Source organism: Saprolegnia diclina, assembly GCF_000281045.1.
Source record: "Saprolegnia diclina VS20 unplaced genomic scaffold supercont1.22, whole genome shotgun sequence".
Classification (NCBI taxonomy): Eukaryota; Oomycota; class Saprolegniomycetes; order Saprolegniales; family Saprolegniaceae; genus Saprolegnia; species Saprolegnia diclina.
In genome coordinates this window covers 401,822-417,658 of record NW_008246089.1, presented here as the reverse complement: position 1 = coordinate 417,658, position 15,837 = coordinate 401,822, and the positions used below count along the sequence as shown (strand labels likewise).

The window sequence follows — 15,837 nt, the reverse complement described above, 5'->3', positions numbered from 1 at the left end:
CGAGTGAGCTCGACGTCCTCCCAAGGCCGCGTTCAACCGACGTGCTCCATCGTGGTGGACGCTACGGCCTCTGCGCCTTGCTTTCGGCGCCTCAAGTTCCAGTTGCCAATCGACAGTCCGTTTCGTTTGTCTGCGTTCCCGCCATTAATATCTGGCACCAATGCTCACGCGACAAGGCGCGAAGCGGCTCCGGTTCACGTCGCCGCAGACGTCGCAGGCCGCGCTCGTCTGCCCCGGCTTGCTCGTACTCATCGTGTCGTACCAAGACGGCGTGCACGCGTGCGTCCGGCCGCTGGTCCGCATCTACCACGAGGTGCACCTCTTCACGCACGCCTTCTTCCTTCGTTTCGATACGTGGCTCGCGGCGTTTGGCGTCCACGGGCTTGGCCGGCTCGTCGAAACGCAGCGCGAGTGCTGGTTACAGCGCACGATGGATGCACTCGTCGCGCTCGGCCACGTCGACGGCGTCACGTTCCTCATTGCGAAGACGCCGCTTCGGACCTGCCACCTCCTTGCGCTCTGCTGCGCGGCCGCCCGCAAGCAGTCGCCGATGCTCGTATATCTACGCGATCACTGCGAGGATGGAATCATGCGCCTCGGTCTGCAGCTGCTTCCGCTGTTTGCCCCCGAGAGCAGTCTTGAGACGCGCAAGGCCGTCGCGGACCTCCTGTTGCGTGCGATTGGAACGAGCCAAGTCCGTGTCGCCCCCGACACGCTCGGTCTGCTTCGGTAGCTTCTTGGCAACATGTACGTCGGTATAAGTGAAGAAGAGCACTATCTGAATGAGAGATACGGTGTTACGACGACGCTGCTTCATTGTGCGTATGCTGCCACTCGCGGTCGAGGTACTCGAGGGCTGCTGCCCAACACTGCGGCTCGGGCAGAGCTTTCTGTGGTGGAATGCCCGTCTTCTGGTACTGCTTGCCGTCCTCGCCATAGCAGCGCTGGTAGGGAACGTCGACGACCCAGCCGTTGGGTAGCGACATCTCGCGCACGTCCGAGAGCCTGCCGGCCGTCTTGGCGCCGAGTCGACACGTCTTGGGGCGGTGCAGGAGGGCGAGGAGGAGGAGCTCGCTGGTCCTACCCAAGTGCTCACACAGACACTCGCCATAGAAGACGTACCGTGCCGTCTCGGTGCCTTGGAGGATTGCGAGCGGTCCGTCGTAGCGCAGTCGCGACGTCGGCACGTGGAACTGCCGCTTCTGAAGCCGCTCCTCCATGATGAAGGCAAACGACGGCGGCTTGAAGAACGACGCGAGGACGAGTGACACAATGTACGAGCCACCACCGGTGCTGTGGCGCAAGTCCAAAATGAGTCCGTGCAGATGCGTGGCGTGGAGGTGCGTCACGATGGCTTCCATCGCCCATCGCATTGCTTCGAGGTCGTACATCTCGGGCACCAAGCCCTACGTTGGACGTTCAATGGAGTTGGACGCAACGAGAAGGACACCTTGGTGCACGGCTTGCGCCGCGTGCCACACGACCGCAGCTCGAACGGCAGTTGGAGCTCGACAAAGCCCTCCAGCGCCGAGAGCGAGAGGTACCCGATTGGCGTCGAGTGCCGAACGACGCCCCACGTAAACTGGTTGGCAATCACATTGTAGTTGTCGAGCTGGTCGCGGACCCAGCCGTCGAGGTCCATGGACCGAACGCGGTTGTTGTTGGGGATCGAGACGTTGGAGATGGTGACGCACGGGTCGTCGAGGAGCGCAATGCTGTCGACAAGTGCGGTCCAGAGGTCGTGCTCGGTCGTCGCGCCGTCAATCTTGTCGCCAAAGAGCCGATGCACGAGCGACCAATTCGCATTGCCTTCGAGAAACGCATAGTCGTGGTAGATGCCACTCCAGAACGCCTCAAAGTTGACTTTGGCGTCCGTGGACGAGAACGTGCCCGAGATGACATCGTGGAGCCACTGCCACGCCGACCGAAGCAGCATGCTGCCCAAAGTCAGACAGATGACGCAGATGCCGCCGAGCAGTGGCATGTGGCGCCGCAGTCGGCTCGTCGGCTGGATGAGCACCGACTCGCACCATTGCAGCGGGTAGAGAAAGCACAGGTTGAGAAAGCCGCTAGCAGCCTCCATGAGTCGTCGAGGCATGGCATGAAGCGCGTCTACCTGCGCGTCGCTCGGAAGGGCGGGAAGAGAAAGATGATCAAGTTGGACACCGTGTATCGAAAGTGCTCCTTCTTGGCCATCGCCGTCGTCGTCTCCGCCCAAGGACTCCAGCCGCGATCAAGTGTTGTTGACCTCAACACGTGGGACACGCCTGGTGTGGTGCAATGTGGTGCCTAATTAGGCCAGAATATCGAAGGTCCCGGCCGAATTAGGATGTGCCAACTTCAACGTGCAAGTCACCCAAGTCGACGCCACCGCGCATGCTCCTGCATGCCAGTACATGGTCGCCGTAGTACATACAAGTACAGGGCGATGGCGAGCCCTTTGACGCACGCGGTCCACGCAGGTAGCTTGTCTTGTCTGTCGTTCTTCTCTCGGACAAGAGGCGGTTTCAACGTCTTGGCGCCTGTCTCGCCGCTGCCTCGGTGTCGCCGAGTCAGTTCCACAGAAGCGTGCGATAAACACTGCAATAGAATCTACGTTTCTGCCCACGTCGACCTCGCTGTTCAACGACACGTTGGTGCTGCGTGGTGAGCGACCCAGGAATGGACAACTATGCACAGACAACTTGTTTCTCTTACGCCGTGAGGCCGTACTGCTTCAAGAGCGGCTCGGTGCTCTGGGGACGGCCACGGAACGCCTCAAAGACCTGAAGTGGGTGGCGCGACCCGCCGAGCGCGAGCACCGTGTCGCGGAACTCGCGGCCGGTCTTGGCGAGCGCGGCTTCGTCGTCCAAGCCGGCTTCCTCAAACTTGCTGAAGGCGTCGCACGAGAGGACTTCGGCCCACTTGTAGCTGTAGTAGCCGGCCGAGTACCCACCGGCAAAGATGTGCGAGAACGAGCACAAGAACCGGTCTTCGGGCAAGGGCGCAAGCACGGTGAACTTGGCGGCAATCGCCTTCTGCACGTCAAAGATGGTCTCGTCGCCCGACGGGTCAAACTTGTGGTGGAGGTGCATGTCGAGCGCGCCAAAGTAGAGCTGGCGCAGCATCCCGGACGCGGCCATGTACTTGCGCGCGTCGCAAATCTTCTCAAAGAGCTCGGCCGGCAGCGGCTCGTTGGTCTCGTAGTGGCCGCTAATGTCGTTGATCGTACCGCGGTGATAGCAAAAGTTCTCCATAAACTGCGACGGGAGCTCGACGGCGTCCCACTCGACGCCGTTGATACCGGCGGCCGCTTCGTGCTCGACCGTCGTCAGCATGTGCTGGAGGCCGTGGCCAAACTCGTGGAAGAGCGTCTCGACCTCGCGAAAGTTCATCAAGCTCGGCTTGTCGCCGACGGGCGGCGACTGGTTGCAAATGAGGTACGCCACCGGGATGCGAATGGCGCCATCCGCGCCAAGGAGCTTGGAACGGCCGACCGCGCTGTTCATCCACGCACCGCCGCGCTTCTCGGCCGGGCGCGCAAACGAGTCGAGGAAGAAGCGCGCAATGATCTCGTTCGACTCGGCCGATCGAATGTTGAAGAAGCGCACGTCCTTGTGCCACACCTGCGCTTGGCCGTCGGCGGCTTCAATGACGATGCCAAAGAGGCGCGACGCCAGCGCAAAGAGACCGTCCAGGACCTTGTGGAGCGGGAAGTACGGCTTGATGGCTTCGTCGTCGAGCGAGTAGAGTTCGAGGCGCATCTTCTCCGTCCTATGCAGCGCCGTGAGCAACCGACTCTAGAGTTCGAGAGCTTACCAAAACGGCACGTCCCAGTTGGCGAGCGGCTCGGTCACGCCGTGGGTGGCCGCATACGCGTTGAGCTGCGCGAGTTCCGACTCGGCGATCGTAAAGCACTTGGCGTGGAGCTCGTTGGTCATTTGCTCGACGGCCTCGACGGACGGCGCCATCTTCTTGGCCAAGCTCAGCTCCGCAAACGTCGCAAAGCCGAGCAGCTTGGCCTTCTCTTGGCGAAGACGCAGCGTCTCGTTGATGATCGCGACGTTGTCGAACGGGTCGGCGCTCGCCTTGGACGAGTTGGCGCGGTACAGCGTCTCACGCAGCGCCCGGTTCGTGCAGTACTTGAGCACGGGCAGGTAGACCGGCATGTCGAGCGAGAGCTTCCACGGACCTTCCTCGGCAGTGGCGCCCTCGTGGCCGTCGGCGGCAGCGTTCTGCGCCAGCATCTGCAAGAGCGACGCGGGAAGGCCGTCGAGCTCGGCCTTGTCCGAGACGATAAGGGAAAACGCCTTGGTCGCATCGAGCGCGTTGTTGGAAAACTTGGTCGACTAGCACAGCGAGAATCAGCGATCCGATTTACTTGGTGAAGAAAGACGTACGAGCTCGGCGGCGCGGAGTTGAATTTCGTTGAAGCGCTCCTTCTCGTTGCCAGTGAGGCCCACACCGCTGAGCGTCGCCGACCGCAGCGAGGACTCGATGATACGCTACATGTCTTTGATCAGCATCGAGAGGTGCTGCGAAGACTAGTACCTGCTGCGCACCCGAGTACGTCTCCCACACCTTGCCTTCGCGGAGCTCCTTGAGCGCCTGGAAGATCTCGACGCTCTGCGCAACGCGCGTGAGGACCGTCACCACTTGGTTCTGGAGCTCCGAGTGCACTTCGCGGAGCGCCGGCGAGTTCTTGACGCTCATGAGGTGGCCGACAATGCCCCAAATACGGTCCAGCCCGTCGGCTTCGACCTCGAGGCGGTCCAAGATCGTCTCGTAGCGCACGTCGGCGTTGGCCTCACGGAGTTCATCTTCAAAGGCCGCGATGTCGGCCTCAAGCTTGGCCAGCGCGGTGCGGACGGCCGGCGCCATCTCGTCGACCGTGAGGTCTTCGAACGGTGGGAGCGTGCGCTCCTCGACGCAGCGCAAGAGCGAGTTGGTGGCAGTCATTTGCGTCTGGGGCAAATTCGGAAATGACCGCAGACAGCAACTCGCTTTGCCAGCTGGTTCCAACGTGATGGCCTTTCTATGCATTGTCAGAGGTTATTGGTTTCGCACGTCAAAGGTCCGCTAATAGTGTGGACTGGAATCACTAGATATTGGTATTGAAGCAAAGATCGGACCAATGCCATGAAGATAGTGTGCTTTTTGTGGGTAGGGTATTCAAAGATAGAGGTTAACCACCAAAGAAACCACATGGCTTGTAATCAGACTCGAGGGGCGCGACGGAAGTCCGTCGTTTTGGGTGTGTCCTGCCTCAGCGCCACGCCAACCGACCGCTTGCCATGATGGGTACATGCCAATGCGCCTTGCGATGCTACCAACCGCCTCGTTCAAAAGCGCTAGGAGTGATTAGAGTTGAAGGCTACCGAAGCTCAAGTAGCTTTTGGGTAGGCCGACAAGCGTGGCACTCGTCGTTGCAGTTTGCTCGTCGGTGTCATAGAGAACGAAGCGGCCAAGGGGATCAAATACCGGTACACTGGTGAATCATTTACCATCACTCTTGCTTGTCCCCCGTGCCCCGAACCCGCCCATATTATTCGGCTCGGGGGGGAAAACCTGAACGATGAAGAGTGATGGTAAATGAATCACCTTGATTACCTTGGCCACCTTGTGCTTCGCTCAGATCACAGTCGCTTCGTTCACTTATGTCCAAATGAGCTTTCCTGCCCCGGAGCTCTGCCCCAGAAGCGCTGCCCTAGTGTATCCGGATGGAACTCTACGTAATTGGATTGGCCAAAATGTGCCTTGTACTGTCCAATCGCAGCCGCTCGTTCCTATGAAATGCCAACAAGTGCCACGTCATGGCAAAAAAGGGGGACCACACCTGTCAGTGTTTAACCCATTGCGTTTTACTAGTCTACGAATCCGGAAATCCGGATAATGGGCGACGTTCGCGATGCATCCCACATAAGTTTCTGGACAAGCATGCTTGGCCGATTCCAGCGCGGTGCAGCCTCGCATGGCCTCCTACGCCGAGCCTTTGCGACCAACTCGCTCATGCAAGCTGTGCACGAGCGCAAGTTGCCGCCTTTTCGCTCACTGGCCGTGGCCGAGATGGCGCCCGCGCTCCGCGAGGCCATCAAGACCTTTGAGACGGACGTGAGCGCGATTGAAGCAACGCTGCGCGCCAAGACGACGCCTATCGAGTGGGAGACAATCATGGACCCGCTCGAAATCCAAGGCGACGCGCTCCAGCGGATCTGGGGTATCGTTGGCCACCTCATGAGCGTTCAGAACTCGCCGGCGCTGCGCGAAGTCCACGCAGCGATGCAGATCGAAGTCGTCACGATCTTCACACGGTTTTCGCAGAGCCCTGAGATCTTTGCCGCGTACAAGGAGCTTCGCAGCAGCGCGTCGTGGGCCACCTTTAGCGACGCTCAGCAGGTACCCATCCATTCTCCTGCGAACAACATCCATAACGCGTGCGACGGTAGCGCATCATCGACTCGTCGATTCGCGGCGCGACGCTGAGTGGCGTCGGCCTCGAGGGCGAAGAGAAGGAGCGCTTCAACCAGCTGCAATTACGGTCGGCCGAATTGGTACCAACGACCATTCCTTGACGTCGCGCCTCAACTTTGCGTGCGTAGAAAACGAAATTCTCCAACAACGTGCTCGATGCGACCAAGGCGTACTCGCTCATCATCACCAACAAAGCCGAGCTCGATGGCGTCCCGGCCTCGCTCCTTCCGCTCTTGGCCCAGGTACTGCCTATCGTATCGCTGGTGCGATATGCACGTTGTTTACACTGTACTAGAACGCCGCTGCCGACGGGCACGACGGCGCGACCGCCGAAGACGGTCCGTGGAAGCTCTCGCTCGACATGCCCGTGCTACTGCCGATGCTCAAGTACTGCACAAACCGGTCGCTGCGTGAGACGCTGTACCGCGCCAACGCGACCAAGGCTAGCATCGCGCCGCACGACAATACTCAAATCATCAACGAGACCCTCCGGCTGCGCCAAGAACGCGCCAAGCTCCTCGGGTTTGCCTCGTACGCCGAGCTGAGTTTGGCGACCAAGATGGCGCCGAGCGTCGACGACGTCAACCGCATGCACAACGAGCTCCGCGCCAAGTGCCGCCCGATCGCTGTCGCTGAGCTCAACCAGCTCGCCGCGTACGCAGCGCAGCACGGCCAGACGACGCCGCTCGCGCTCTGGGACGTAGCCTACTGGTGTGTCTACTGGGCTAATGATGCGTCATTTCACACGGCTCGGCGTAGGACGGAGAAGATGCGGGCGGACCTGTACACGCTCGACGACGAAATCATCAAGCCCTACTTTCCTTTGCCCAAGGTGCCTCAAAGAGCTTGCTACCATTTGATTTCTTAGTGGAATCGTAGGTGCTCGAGGGGTTGTTTGACCTGACATCGCGCCTCTTTGGTGTTACGATCGAGGTACTACGTCCTCGTCGCTGTCAGCGGTTTCCAGCTCGACGCGCGTTGTAGGCTGCCGACGCCTCGGTCGAAACGTGGCATGACGACGTGCAGTTCTTCAACGTCCGCCGAGCCGACGGCGCGAAGGAGATTCTCGCCAGCTTCTTCCTCGACCCGTACGCGCGTCCGGCCGAGAAGAATGGCGGTGCGTGGATGAACACGTGCGTTGGCCGCTCCAAGCTCCTCGGTGTCAACGGCGCGGTCCGCATCCCGGTGGCGTACCTCATTTGCAACCAGTCGCCGCCCGTCGGCGACAAGCCGAGCTTGATGAACTTTCGCGAGGTCGAGACGCTCTTCCACGAGTTTGGCCACGGCCTCCAGCACATGCTGACGACGGTCGACTATGAAGGCGCGGCCGGTATCAACGGCGTCGAGTGGGACGCCGTCGAGCTCCCGTCGCAATTTATGGAGAACTTTTGCTATCACCGCGGTACGATTAATGCCATTAGTGGCCACTACGAGACCGACGAGCCGCTGCCGGCCGAGCTCTTTGAGAAGATTTGCGACGCGCGCAAGTACATGGCCGCGTCCGGGATGCTGCGCCAGCTCAACTTTGGCGCGCTCGACATGCACCTCCACGGCAAGTTTGACCCGTCGGGCGACGAGACCATCTTTGATGTGCAGCACAAGATCGCTAACGAGTACGTGGGATCACACTTGCCATCGGATCTGACGTGATATGGATGCGTAGCTTTGCGGTCATGAAGCCCTTGCCCGAAGACCGGTTCTTGTGCTCGTTCTCGCACATCTTTGCCGGTGGGTACGCGGCCGGCTACTACAGCTACAAGTGGGCCGAAGTCCTCTCGTGCGACGCCTTTAGCAAGTTTGAGGAAGCTGGCTTGGACGACGAAGCCGCGCTCGCCAAGACCGGCCGCGAGTTCCGCGACACGGTGCTCGCGCTCGGCGGGTCGCGCCACCCGCTTCAGGTCTTTGAGGCGTTCCGTGGCCGTCCCCAGAGCACCGACGCGCTCTTGAAGCACTACGGACTGCAGTAAATCTGAATACGACTTCGGCTGAGTACGGCGCTTCCATCGCGCAACGGTCCGTGTTAAATAGGCTATACAGAATCGCATCAGCAGACGCAACTCACGCGGGCCAGTCGCCGTAGAGGATGCCGACGTCGAGCGTAAGGGACTCGAGCGCGTCCGTACACTCGAGGACACTGGGCCACTGTCCGGCGTCTGTAAGCTCGGCTTCGTACTCGTGCAGCGCATCCAATGTCTTGGCAAAGTAGTCGAGGCCATGCACGAGCTCGCTCGGCGCCTCTTCGATGGTTTCGGCGATGATTTCGAGGTCGTTCATGATCATGGCGCACCGGTGGCTCTCGAGGCCATACCGTTTGGCATGGGCCACGAGGTGATGGAGCGTACCGGCCAAGACAAAGCCACCGACGGCCATTGCTGTCGCTTGACACCGGTGTTCGAGCGCGTCAAACTTCATCTCGAGCATCTCGACATAATCTTGCCACTCGATTGGGACGCTTTCGGCGAGCGACGCCAGCGCCTGCGAAATGTCGTGGAGCGTCCCGACGACGGCGCGGTGGTCAGATTCAATCAAGCGCAACAGGTCGCGGACGCTGGTCTGGAGGATGTCCACGTCGGCGCCTGGCACGCGCTCCGAGACGTCGAGCACGTCTTGGAGCAGCGCCATGGCCTCGTCCGCCGCATCGCACGCCGGGTCGACAATGTCGGCGAGGTCGATATCCATCCCGCCCGGGTCCGAGTACTCGCCTTGCTCGGTCGTATCGTCGTCGAGCATCGGGATCGACTTGTAGCTGCATGGGACGCAGAGCCCGGACGAGAGTGCGACGAGCGTCGGGTCGATTGACGCCGAGCACACCGAGCAGCTCGCCGGCTTTAGCTGCCGCTCGCGCTTCGTGGCCGTCGTCAAGTCGTAGCGGGCATCGTCGTCGGGGAGGCAGAGCACACGGAGGCCGGCGCCGAGACTCGTCCCGACGGCCAAGATCGCGGCCAGCGCCATCATGTTGTACCTGCGAAAGTGCGAACTTCGAGCGTGCGGCCGTCACCCGCTACACGCCGATTGGCTGGAATACCCCGCCTTTTTTAAAACGGCGCCATTTTTACACTTGCGTTTTGTATACTGTCAAGTGCACGGTTCAGCACTACAGCCAATCCGAGGTCGCCGGACGCTGACGTCGGTGTCGACACTCTACCGTGCTGGCAGCTCGAACGATATGCCCACCTTGTCATCGCGTTCGTCCGACTTGACCAAGCGACGTCGGCCGACGGCGTACGAAATCGGCTAAGGCGGCCGCGGAACCGCGCTGAAAACACTCGCCCTCGATGTCTCGTTTCGCCAATCGCATCCATCGACGCCACATGTATTTGGCCAATCAAACGCCGCCACACCGCAGCCTTTCTTGCTGGAAGATCGCCAGTTGCCGTTTGCCGTTGACATCACCATGGCGAGTCAAGGCCGCTTCAAGGTGCTCCAAAGCCTCAACGCCTTGTCATCGGCCGGGAAAAAGTCGACGTTGTACACTGCCGAGACGGCCAAGGGCGCGTTACAAGGCTTTGCCGCCCACGCGGCCGAGGCCCGCGGCCCGCTACCGCCGTTCACGGAGGCGTCGGCGCTTGCCAAAGTCAAGGCCGCTGAGAACGGATGGAACTCTCGCGATGCCAACAAGGTGGCCCTTGCGTACACGCCCGACACGGTCTGGCGCAACCGCGATACCATATTTGTCGGACGGGACGCCGTCGTTGCCTTCTTGCAAGACAAGTGGGCGCTCGAGACCAACTACAAGCTTGTGAAGCATCTCTGGTGCCACGACAAGAACCGTATTGCCGTCCGGTTTACGTACGAGTTTCAGCGCATCGCGGACGGACAGTGGTTTCGCTGCCACGGCAACGAGCTCTGGCAGTTTGACGACTTGGGCCACATGCAACACCGCGACATGAGTGGCAACGACATCCCGATCGACGAAGCCGACCGTCTTTTCCGTGATTAGGCCAGAACACAATAGACCCTAATCGCGATGACGATGCTGCGTTTCTATTCGGGAGCTACGTCATTGCTGCAAGGGCAGAGTGCGACACGAAGAGCTCGACGATCCTTGCAAATCCTCGCAAGCTTGTTTGGGAAGGCAGGTGCCCATAAGATCAATAAGACATCTCTTATTGACCGTTGTATAAGATGTTGCAATGCCGAGGGTGTTGATCTCCACCTTGGACGTGAATGGAGCGCAACTCAACGGGCACATGCATGCGAGAGATGCTGCTTCCAGGATACCGTACACTCCTGGCTAACTGGATCAGCTCGAACCTTCGAGGAGACTGGTTCACTGTTTTTATGATTCTCAAACGATAAAGCCCGCAAGCAGCACGAGTTCAATGTACTAACACTAGTAGTATGGATGCATGGGTATGGAGCGTGCCACCGAGGTTCCTGGCGGTCATCGGCGCTGGACCCGTGATGCTGACCTGCGACTGTGGCGTCTTGCCCCTTTCTGAGATGCGAATCTTGCCGGTTGCATCCGGATAAGTGAGGCCAAGTATGTGCGCTATCCTGTGGGTGCGCACTTGAACGAGCCCAATACAATTATGATGTGTGTCGACTGTTCTTCGTAGCAGCTGGTCGCACTTAGTCGCGTCCGCACCGCAGCCGGTTAGTCAAAGATACAACTTGGGCATGGCGGAAAGCGGCTTGGTCACCGGCCTCCCGATGAGCGCGGTCAACGCGTCCTGGACGGAGCCCTGCGCCGCGTACACGACGTGCGACCAGTGCATTGCGGCGAGCATGACCTGCCACTTCTGCGAGAAAGACCTGCAGTGCCATGTGATCGGGTCGCCGAGCGGCTGCATCACGGGCATGTCGGCCTGTCACCACATCGAAGGTACGGCCGCCAGAAGGATTTCGCTCACGGCCCCGCGTACTAGACTGCGTTCGCAAGGAGCCGCAGGCCATCGGGTATGGGCCCCCGCCGGCGGTCGTACTCGCCGTGCTCTGCCTCGTGGCGACCATCATGGCCTGTTTGTGCGGATGCTCGATTCTGACCACGATGCTGTGCAAGTGCTGCCGGAAGCGCCCCAAGCCCGAAAAGTACGTTCGCTTGCGTGGTACTTGCATGGCTCGGAGCATGCTACGTAGGAAGAAGCGCTACAAGCTCGAGGTCATCTCCGAAGATGCGTCACAACAAGCTCTCTTGAGCCAAATCGACGACGATGAGTTTCAAGTCGACGAGAGCCTCGAAGAGTCGCGGACGGCGCGCCCGTCCGGCAGCAGCTCGAGGTTATTCCAACTCTAGGAGAAGCAGGACGCAATTCCATGGCTTGTAGTCTCCGTTCCTGCGGCTACTCCATGATCTGGCTCGCGCTCTTCGCCGTGCTCACGGTACGCTCCATCATGGTCGCCGTCCTCTCGCACGTGCTACATGTGTCGTTGGCGTAGACATTCTCGCTCATGTACTACCCGCGCATCCCAGAGTACCAAATCTGCAACCAGCAGGTACTCCCTTTCACCTACATGACGCTCGGTGCCACGCGTGCTAGTTTGACTGGGCGTCGATCTTTCAGAGCCTTGTGAGCGTACATCCCAAGATCAACTACCAGGTACAAGTGGTCCTTCTTGCGTTTAAGTCCTAAACGTACTACACATGTAGATCTTGACCAGTGTCTCGAACGAGAACCGATTTGGCTTCTTCCTCAAGGCCGGCGACGCCGACATTCATCACCGAGGCGTCAAAGTCGGCACGTGGACCATCCGCAACTGGACCGCCGAGGCCGGGGCCGTCACCGACGTAGGCGCCTCTCGCTCTCTCTATCTCTCTGCTGTTGCTAACATAGCGTGGTAGATGATGGCCGACGTGCGCATCGAGCCGGGCTACTCGGAGGCGTACGGGCTCCTGGCAGACTTTCGGGCCGGCACGCTCGTCTTCCAAATCAACACGACCATCTCGGGCTCGATCAAGTGGGGCACGTACACGGTACGACGCTGTAACGATGGCCACGTTGATCGCTCTCCTTCTAGCTATACGAGATTGAGACGGCTGTGCCATCGATCGAGTTTCTCGTTGGCGCCAAGTACCCGCGCGACCTCTGCAAGTGCACCGAGTACTACACACCCAGCAACGAAACGCGCCACAAGGCGCTGCCGTATGCCTAACCTCGTGGCATCAACACGTTTCTGTCGATTGAACGTCGTTGTGTACTTTCTGATGACAATGTGTACATCTTGAAGCATCCTTGTCGCCACTATCTGGTCCATGTACCGAGGACTTCAGCATTACCATGAACTCAAAAGCATGGCGACCTGGTGGCACCATGTGGCCGCAACCCACAACCCTACTTCGGTTGCCCCAACCCTAATTCGTTTGCCCTCTTCTGGATCGACCCCGCGTGGTGTATCAAGCTCCGCCTCGTATGACAACTTGTTCATTGTAAAACATTATCTGATGTTGGGTTATTCGTATGTAGAATGCAGCTCACTGCGTGCGCAGGAGTCTTATCGATGACGTGGCAAACTACTCGTCGTCGGTGGTGGTCGAGTCAAAGTAGACTTTCTGGGGCGGCACAAAGCCGTTAAAGTGCGAGCCGGCGGCCGACGTGTACGCGCCCATGTTGGCAAAGTACATCCAGTCCCCAATGTCCATCACCGGCATCTTGATGTCCTTGGCGATGCAGTCGAGGCCGTCGCATGTCGGGCCCCAAATGCTCGAGGTGAACGCCGCGCTGTCGTCGACGGTCGTGAGCGCCTTGGGATGCACGACCGCATGGTCGTACAAGAGGCAGTTGAACGACCCGTAGAGGCCGTCGTTGACGAAGTACATGTAGTACGGGTCGACGCTGCCGTGGAGGCCGCGCTTGCCCTGCGACGCCTTGAGCGGCGACGAGCCTGACGGCGTCAGCGCCGCGAGCGAGTTGGGTGCGAGCTTGCGCGCAATCACGTTGACCGCGAGCGTGTGGCTTGCGGCCGCAAAGAAACGACCAGGCTCCGAGATGATGCGGACGCCGGACGAGACCGGAAAGTGCTCGCTCAGCGACTTGTTGAGCTCACGGCCAATGTCCTCGAACGCGACCGGCGCGGTCTCGTCACCGGGAAACCCACCGCCAATGTCGAGCAGCTCAAAGTTGAAGCCGAGGCTTGCACCAATGTCGAACGCCTTGCGCGCGCGGAGGACTGCGTCCGAGTAGGCCGAGACGTTGAAGCAGCCGCTGCCAACATGGAACGAGACGCCGACGACGTTGGAGCCAATGGCCTTGGCGTGGCGCAGAATCGCAGGCACGTCGTTGAGGACCGCGCCAAACTTGGTACCGAGCGGGCACTGCGAGTGCGAGTCGTCGACAAAGAGGCGCAGGACCACCTGGGCGTCTGGGTGAAGCTTCTTCATCTTGGTGAGCTCGTCGCAGCCATCGAACGTCATGACGTTGACACCGGTGGTGGCCGCGAACGAGATGTGCGACGGCTGCTTGCACGGGTTGGCGTAAATGATGTTGCTGGCGTCGACGCCGGCGCAGAGCACGTCGTTGACCTCGGCCATGCTCGCGCAGTCAAAGCCCGTGCCGAGACGCGCGAGCGTCGAGAGGATGCGCTGGTCCGGGTTGCACTTGACCGCATAGTACGGCTTGACATACGGCAAATGCGTCATCCAGAGGTTGTACCGGTCTTCGATCGCGGCCGTGTCGACGACGTAGAACGCGTTCTCTTCGCCCGTCGACTGGATGTGGTTCCACATGCGGTGCAGGATTGCGTCCTTGGCCGCGGCCGTCGACGCGCACACCATGTGCTCGGGCTCCTCGGCGGCCGCGAGCGCCATCGAGGCGAGGCCACGTTGTTGTTGAGTCTTGAGACTGCCGTGTACGGCCACCCCAGCACGGGCGGACCGTGCGGTGGCGTGTGTGGCAATGCCGGCGCGCTGTCCGGTCTTGAACTTGAAGGCGGCCCGCGTCACCAAAGCCGGGAGGCGGGCAAAAGGCAGAGACGTGCGCAGCATGGTATTGTATCAAGCGATGCTATCGGCACGGGAACCACTCAGGTTCAACGTTGAAATCAAACACTAAGCGTAGGGACGTGCTGGTCCCTGGGAGCGTGGTCGGTGGCGACGCTGGTAAGATCTTGGGCGGGTCCAACGAGCTGAACAGTCAAGGTCTTGCGGCGACGGCGCGGGTGAGCGGCGGCGACGAAAGAGCTTTCTTGAGCGTTAGGCAGCCAAATGGCAAGTGAGTCGAGTTGGCACCAGAGTTGGCTCGCAAATCCGAACCAGAGTGATTGTGTTTTCGCATACAAACACCAAGTCAAATTATAGTCTCCGAGGATCCCGTTCACGTGAAACCACCACCCTGACCGCCACGAAAATGTGGGGACCAATGAAAACGCAAGCGATGGGTATACAAACCTTAAGTGTATCAGATCATTTAAAGCCGGCGCTTTAAGTCAACTTGGCATTTGTATGCACAAAAGTCATGTCCGAGGATTCTATAATTGGGACGCCCCACCAGGGTGGGCGTCACTTGGGGGTGTGACTCACCTGGGTGGCATTTAAATTAGCCCCGAGTCGTCGGTTGTGTGCTTCTCCGACGACCACGAACTGGGGCCCAGAGTCCTTTCTGCGAGCGTACCATGTATTTATATCGTCGTTTCAAGGCGAGCTAGGGTGCGACGTCGGGCTATGAGGTCGGCGCTTCGCTTTGCGTCGTCGGTGTCATCGTGGCCCAAAGAAAGCGGCGGCTTCGGCTCGCTTTTCTTTATTTCTTGTTGGGATTCAATTGGGATTTCCGCATTCCTCGCAGACTCTCGGCGCGCGCGTAACGCGACGACGTATACAAACATCAAGTCAGGAGGCAAAAACCCACGATCTTGTCGTGCGCGACGCTCGCCATTTTTTAAAATAATTTCAAGCCGATCTTTAATAAAATACACACTGGAGGCACGAGTTGAAGCCATTGCGGTCGCGACAACCCGCGCGACGGCCACTCGTTTTTCCTGCTGCCTTCTAGATTCAATCGAGTGCATTCCAATTTCCAGAGAAAAGAAGCCCGGCGACGATCCCAGCGTAAAAATTGGTGTCGTTTCCAAAACGCAGTGAAAACCAGGTGGAAACCTTCACGCGTGGGTTTCACCGTTCGACTCATTCGCGACCGTCGAGCAATTCAAAGTCGCTTGCCTTTGGAATCAAAATGCAGGTGAGAGCTCCTGGCGACGCCGTTGGAGGCCATCACGCGGACGATGTGGCGGACCAAGCACGTCCCGCTGGCAACCGTGGTTCGTCCGCCTGTGAACGTGGGAAGTGGCGCACCACTGACACTGTTGGCGAACGCTGTCTCTTTGCACCCAGGCCACACGCTAGAGCGGCACCTACAGATGCGGCACTGCGGACACGAGGAGGTCAAGTGGGAGGCGTGCACATCGCACAGCGCGAGGGACAGGATGCGGCTCGGGACAGGACGTAACCGGCGCGGT

General features: G+C 59.6%; 8 protein-coding genes across 8 annotated transcripts; 4 read left to right on the top strand and 4 right to left on the bottom strand.

Moving 5' to 3' along the window:
- Positions 1–160: 160 nt before the first annotated feature.
- SDRG_07678 (hypothetical protein) lies at positions 161–733 on the top strand (the record flags this gene model as incomplete). Its single annotated transcript, XM_008613527.1, has 2 exons — positions 161–556; positions 608–733. The coding sequence occupies 2 exons, from the start codon at positions 161–163 to the stop codon at positions 731–733; spliced, it is 522 nt and encodes a 173-aa protein (XP_008611749.1).
- A 6-nt stretch (positions 734–739) lies between these two features.
- Positions 740–2,572, bottom strand: SDRG_07677 (hypothetical protein). Its single transcript, XM_008613526.1, has 4 exons — positions 2,117–2,572; positions 1,451–2,069; positions 1,123–1,406; positions 740–1,080 (listed from the first exon to the last, which is right to left on the bottom strand). Exons 1-4 carry the CDS (start codon positions 2,194–2,196, stop codon positions 798–800), a joined length of 1,266 nt encoding a protein of 421 aa, XP_008611748.1. The 5' UTR covers positions 2,197–2,572; the 3' UTR covers positions 740–797.
- Positions 2,573–2,662: 90 nt separating this feature from the next.
- On the bottom strand, positions 2,663–4,949 carry SDRG_07676 (oligopeptidase A). The gene is made up of 4 exons (XM_008613525.1): positions 4,531–4,949; positions 4,380–4,484; positions 3,799–4,328; positions 2,663–3,753 (listed from the first exon to the last, which is right to left on the bottom strand). The coding sequence occupies exons 1-4, from the start codon at positions 4,936–4,938 to the stop codon at positions 2,694–2,696; spliced, it is 2,103 nt and encodes a 700-aa protein (XP_008611747.1). The 5' UTR covers positions 4,939–4,949; the 3' UTR covers positions 2,663–2,693.
- An 886-nt stretch (positions 4,950–5,835) lies between these two features.
- SDRG_07675 (oligopeptidase A) lies at positions 5,836–8,480 on the top strand. The gene is made up of 8 exons (XM_008613524.1): positions 5,836–6,375; positions 6,426–6,530; positions 6,579–6,692; positions 6,746–7,161; positions 7,210–7,282; positions 7,330–7,383; positions 7,435–8,063; positions 8,114–8,480. The coding sequence occupies exons 1-8, from the start codon at positions 5,872–5,874 to the stop codon at positions 8,415–8,417; spliced, it is 2,199 nt and encodes a 732-aa protein (XP_008611746.1). The 5' UTR covers positions 5,836–5,871; the 3' UTR covers positions 8,418–8,480.
- Positions 8,481–8,508: 28 nt separating this feature from the next.
- Positions 8,509–9,405, bottom strand: SDRG_07674 (hypothetical protein; the record flags this gene model as incomplete). Its single annotated transcript, XM_008613523.1, has 1 exon — positions 8,509–9,405. One exon carries the CDS (start codon positions 9,403–9,405, stop codon positions 8,509–8,511), a length of 897 nt encoding a protein of 298 aa, XP_008611745.1.
- A 196-nt stretch (positions 9,406–9,601) lies between these two features.
- On the top strand, positions 9,602–10,574 carry SDRG_07673 (hypothetical protein). Its single transcript, XM_008613522.1, has one exon. It carries the CDS (start codon positions 9,845–9,847, stop codon positions 10,388–10,390), a length of 546 nt encoding a protein of 181 aa, XP_008611744.1. The 5' UTR covers positions 9,602–9,844; the 3' UTR covers positions 10,391–10,574.
- A 494-nt stretch (positions 10,575–11,068) lies between these two features.
- Positions 11,069–12,558, top strand: SDRG_07672 (hypothetical protein; the record flags this gene model as incomplete). Its single annotated transcript, XM_008613521.1, has 9 exons — positions 11,069–11,275; positions 11,319–11,481; positions 11,530–11,670; positions 11,718–11,772; positions 11,830–11,886; positions 11,931–11,990; positions 12,041–12,178; positions 12,233–12,364; positions 12,409–12,558. Coding segments are annotated over 9 exons (1,088 nt in total), but the record flags the coding sequence as incomplete, so codon positions are not given.
- Positions 12,559–12,796: 238 nt separating this feature from the next.
- SDRG_07671 (ornithine decarboxylase) lies at positions 12,797–14,632 on the bottom strand. The gene has a single exon (XM_008613520.1). It carries the CDS (start codon positions 14,369–14,371, stop codon positions 12,902–12,904), a length of 1,470 nt encoding a protein of 489 aa, XP_008611742.1. The 5' UTR covers positions 14,372–14,632; the 3' UTR covers positions 12,797–12,901.
- Positions 14,633–15,837: the final 1,205 nt, after the last annotated feature.

What these genes read in the sequence shown, in the direction of transcription:
- SDRG_07677 (XM_008613526.1), bottom strand. Translation starts at nt 2,196, where the DNA reads ATGGCCAAGAAGGAGCACTTTCGATACACGGTGTCCAACTTGATCATC. An exon ending in CCCTTCCGAGCGACGCGCAG is followed by an intron (nt 2,070 to 2,116) that starts GTAGACGCGCTT and finishes GGAGGCTGCTAG; the next exon opens with CGGCTTTCTCAACCTGTGCT. An exon ending in GGCGCAAGCCGTGCACCAAG is followed by an intron (nt 1,407 to 1,450) that starts GTGTCCTTCTCG and finishes CGTCCAACGTAG; the next exon opens with GGCTTGGTGCCCGAGATGTA.
- SDRG_07676 (XM_008613525.1), bottom strand. Translation starts at nt 4,938, where the DNA reads ATGACTGCCACCAACTCGCTCTTGCGCTGCGTCGAGGAGCGCACGCTC. An exon ending in CGTACTCGGGTGCGCAGCAG is followed by an intron (nt 4,485 to 4,530) that starts GTACTAGTCTTC and finishes AAAGACATGTAG; the next exon opens with CGTATCATCGAGTCCTCGCT. An exon ending in AACTGGGACGTGCCGTTTTG is followed by an intron (nt 3,754 to 3,798) that starts GTAAGCTCTCGA and finishes GGCGCTGCATAG; the next exon opens with GACGGAGAAGATGCGCCTCG.
- SDRG_07675 (XM_008613524.1), top strand. Translation starts at nt 5,872, where the DNA reads ATGGGCGACGTTCGCGATGCATCCCACATAAGTTTCTGGACAAGCATG. An exon ending in TCCTTCCGCTCTTGGCCCAG is followed by an intron (nt 6,693 to 6,745) that starts GTACTGCCTATC and finishes ACACTGTACTAG; the next exon opens with AACGCCGCTGCCGACGGGCA. An exon ending in TCTTTGGTGTTACGATCGAG is followed by an intron (nt 7,384 to 7,434) that starts GTACTACGTCCT and finishes CGCGCGTTGTAG; the next exon opens with GCTGCCGACGCCTCGGTCGA.
- SDRG_07673 (XM_008613522.1), top strand. Translation starts at nt 9,845, where the DNA reads ATGGCGAGTCAAGGCCGCTTCAAGGTGCTCCAAAGCCTCAACGCCTTG.
- SDRG_07671 (XM_008613520.1), bottom strand. Translation starts at nt 14,371, where the DNA reads ATGCTGCGCACGTCTCTGCCTTTTGCCCGCCTCCCGGCTTTGGTGACG.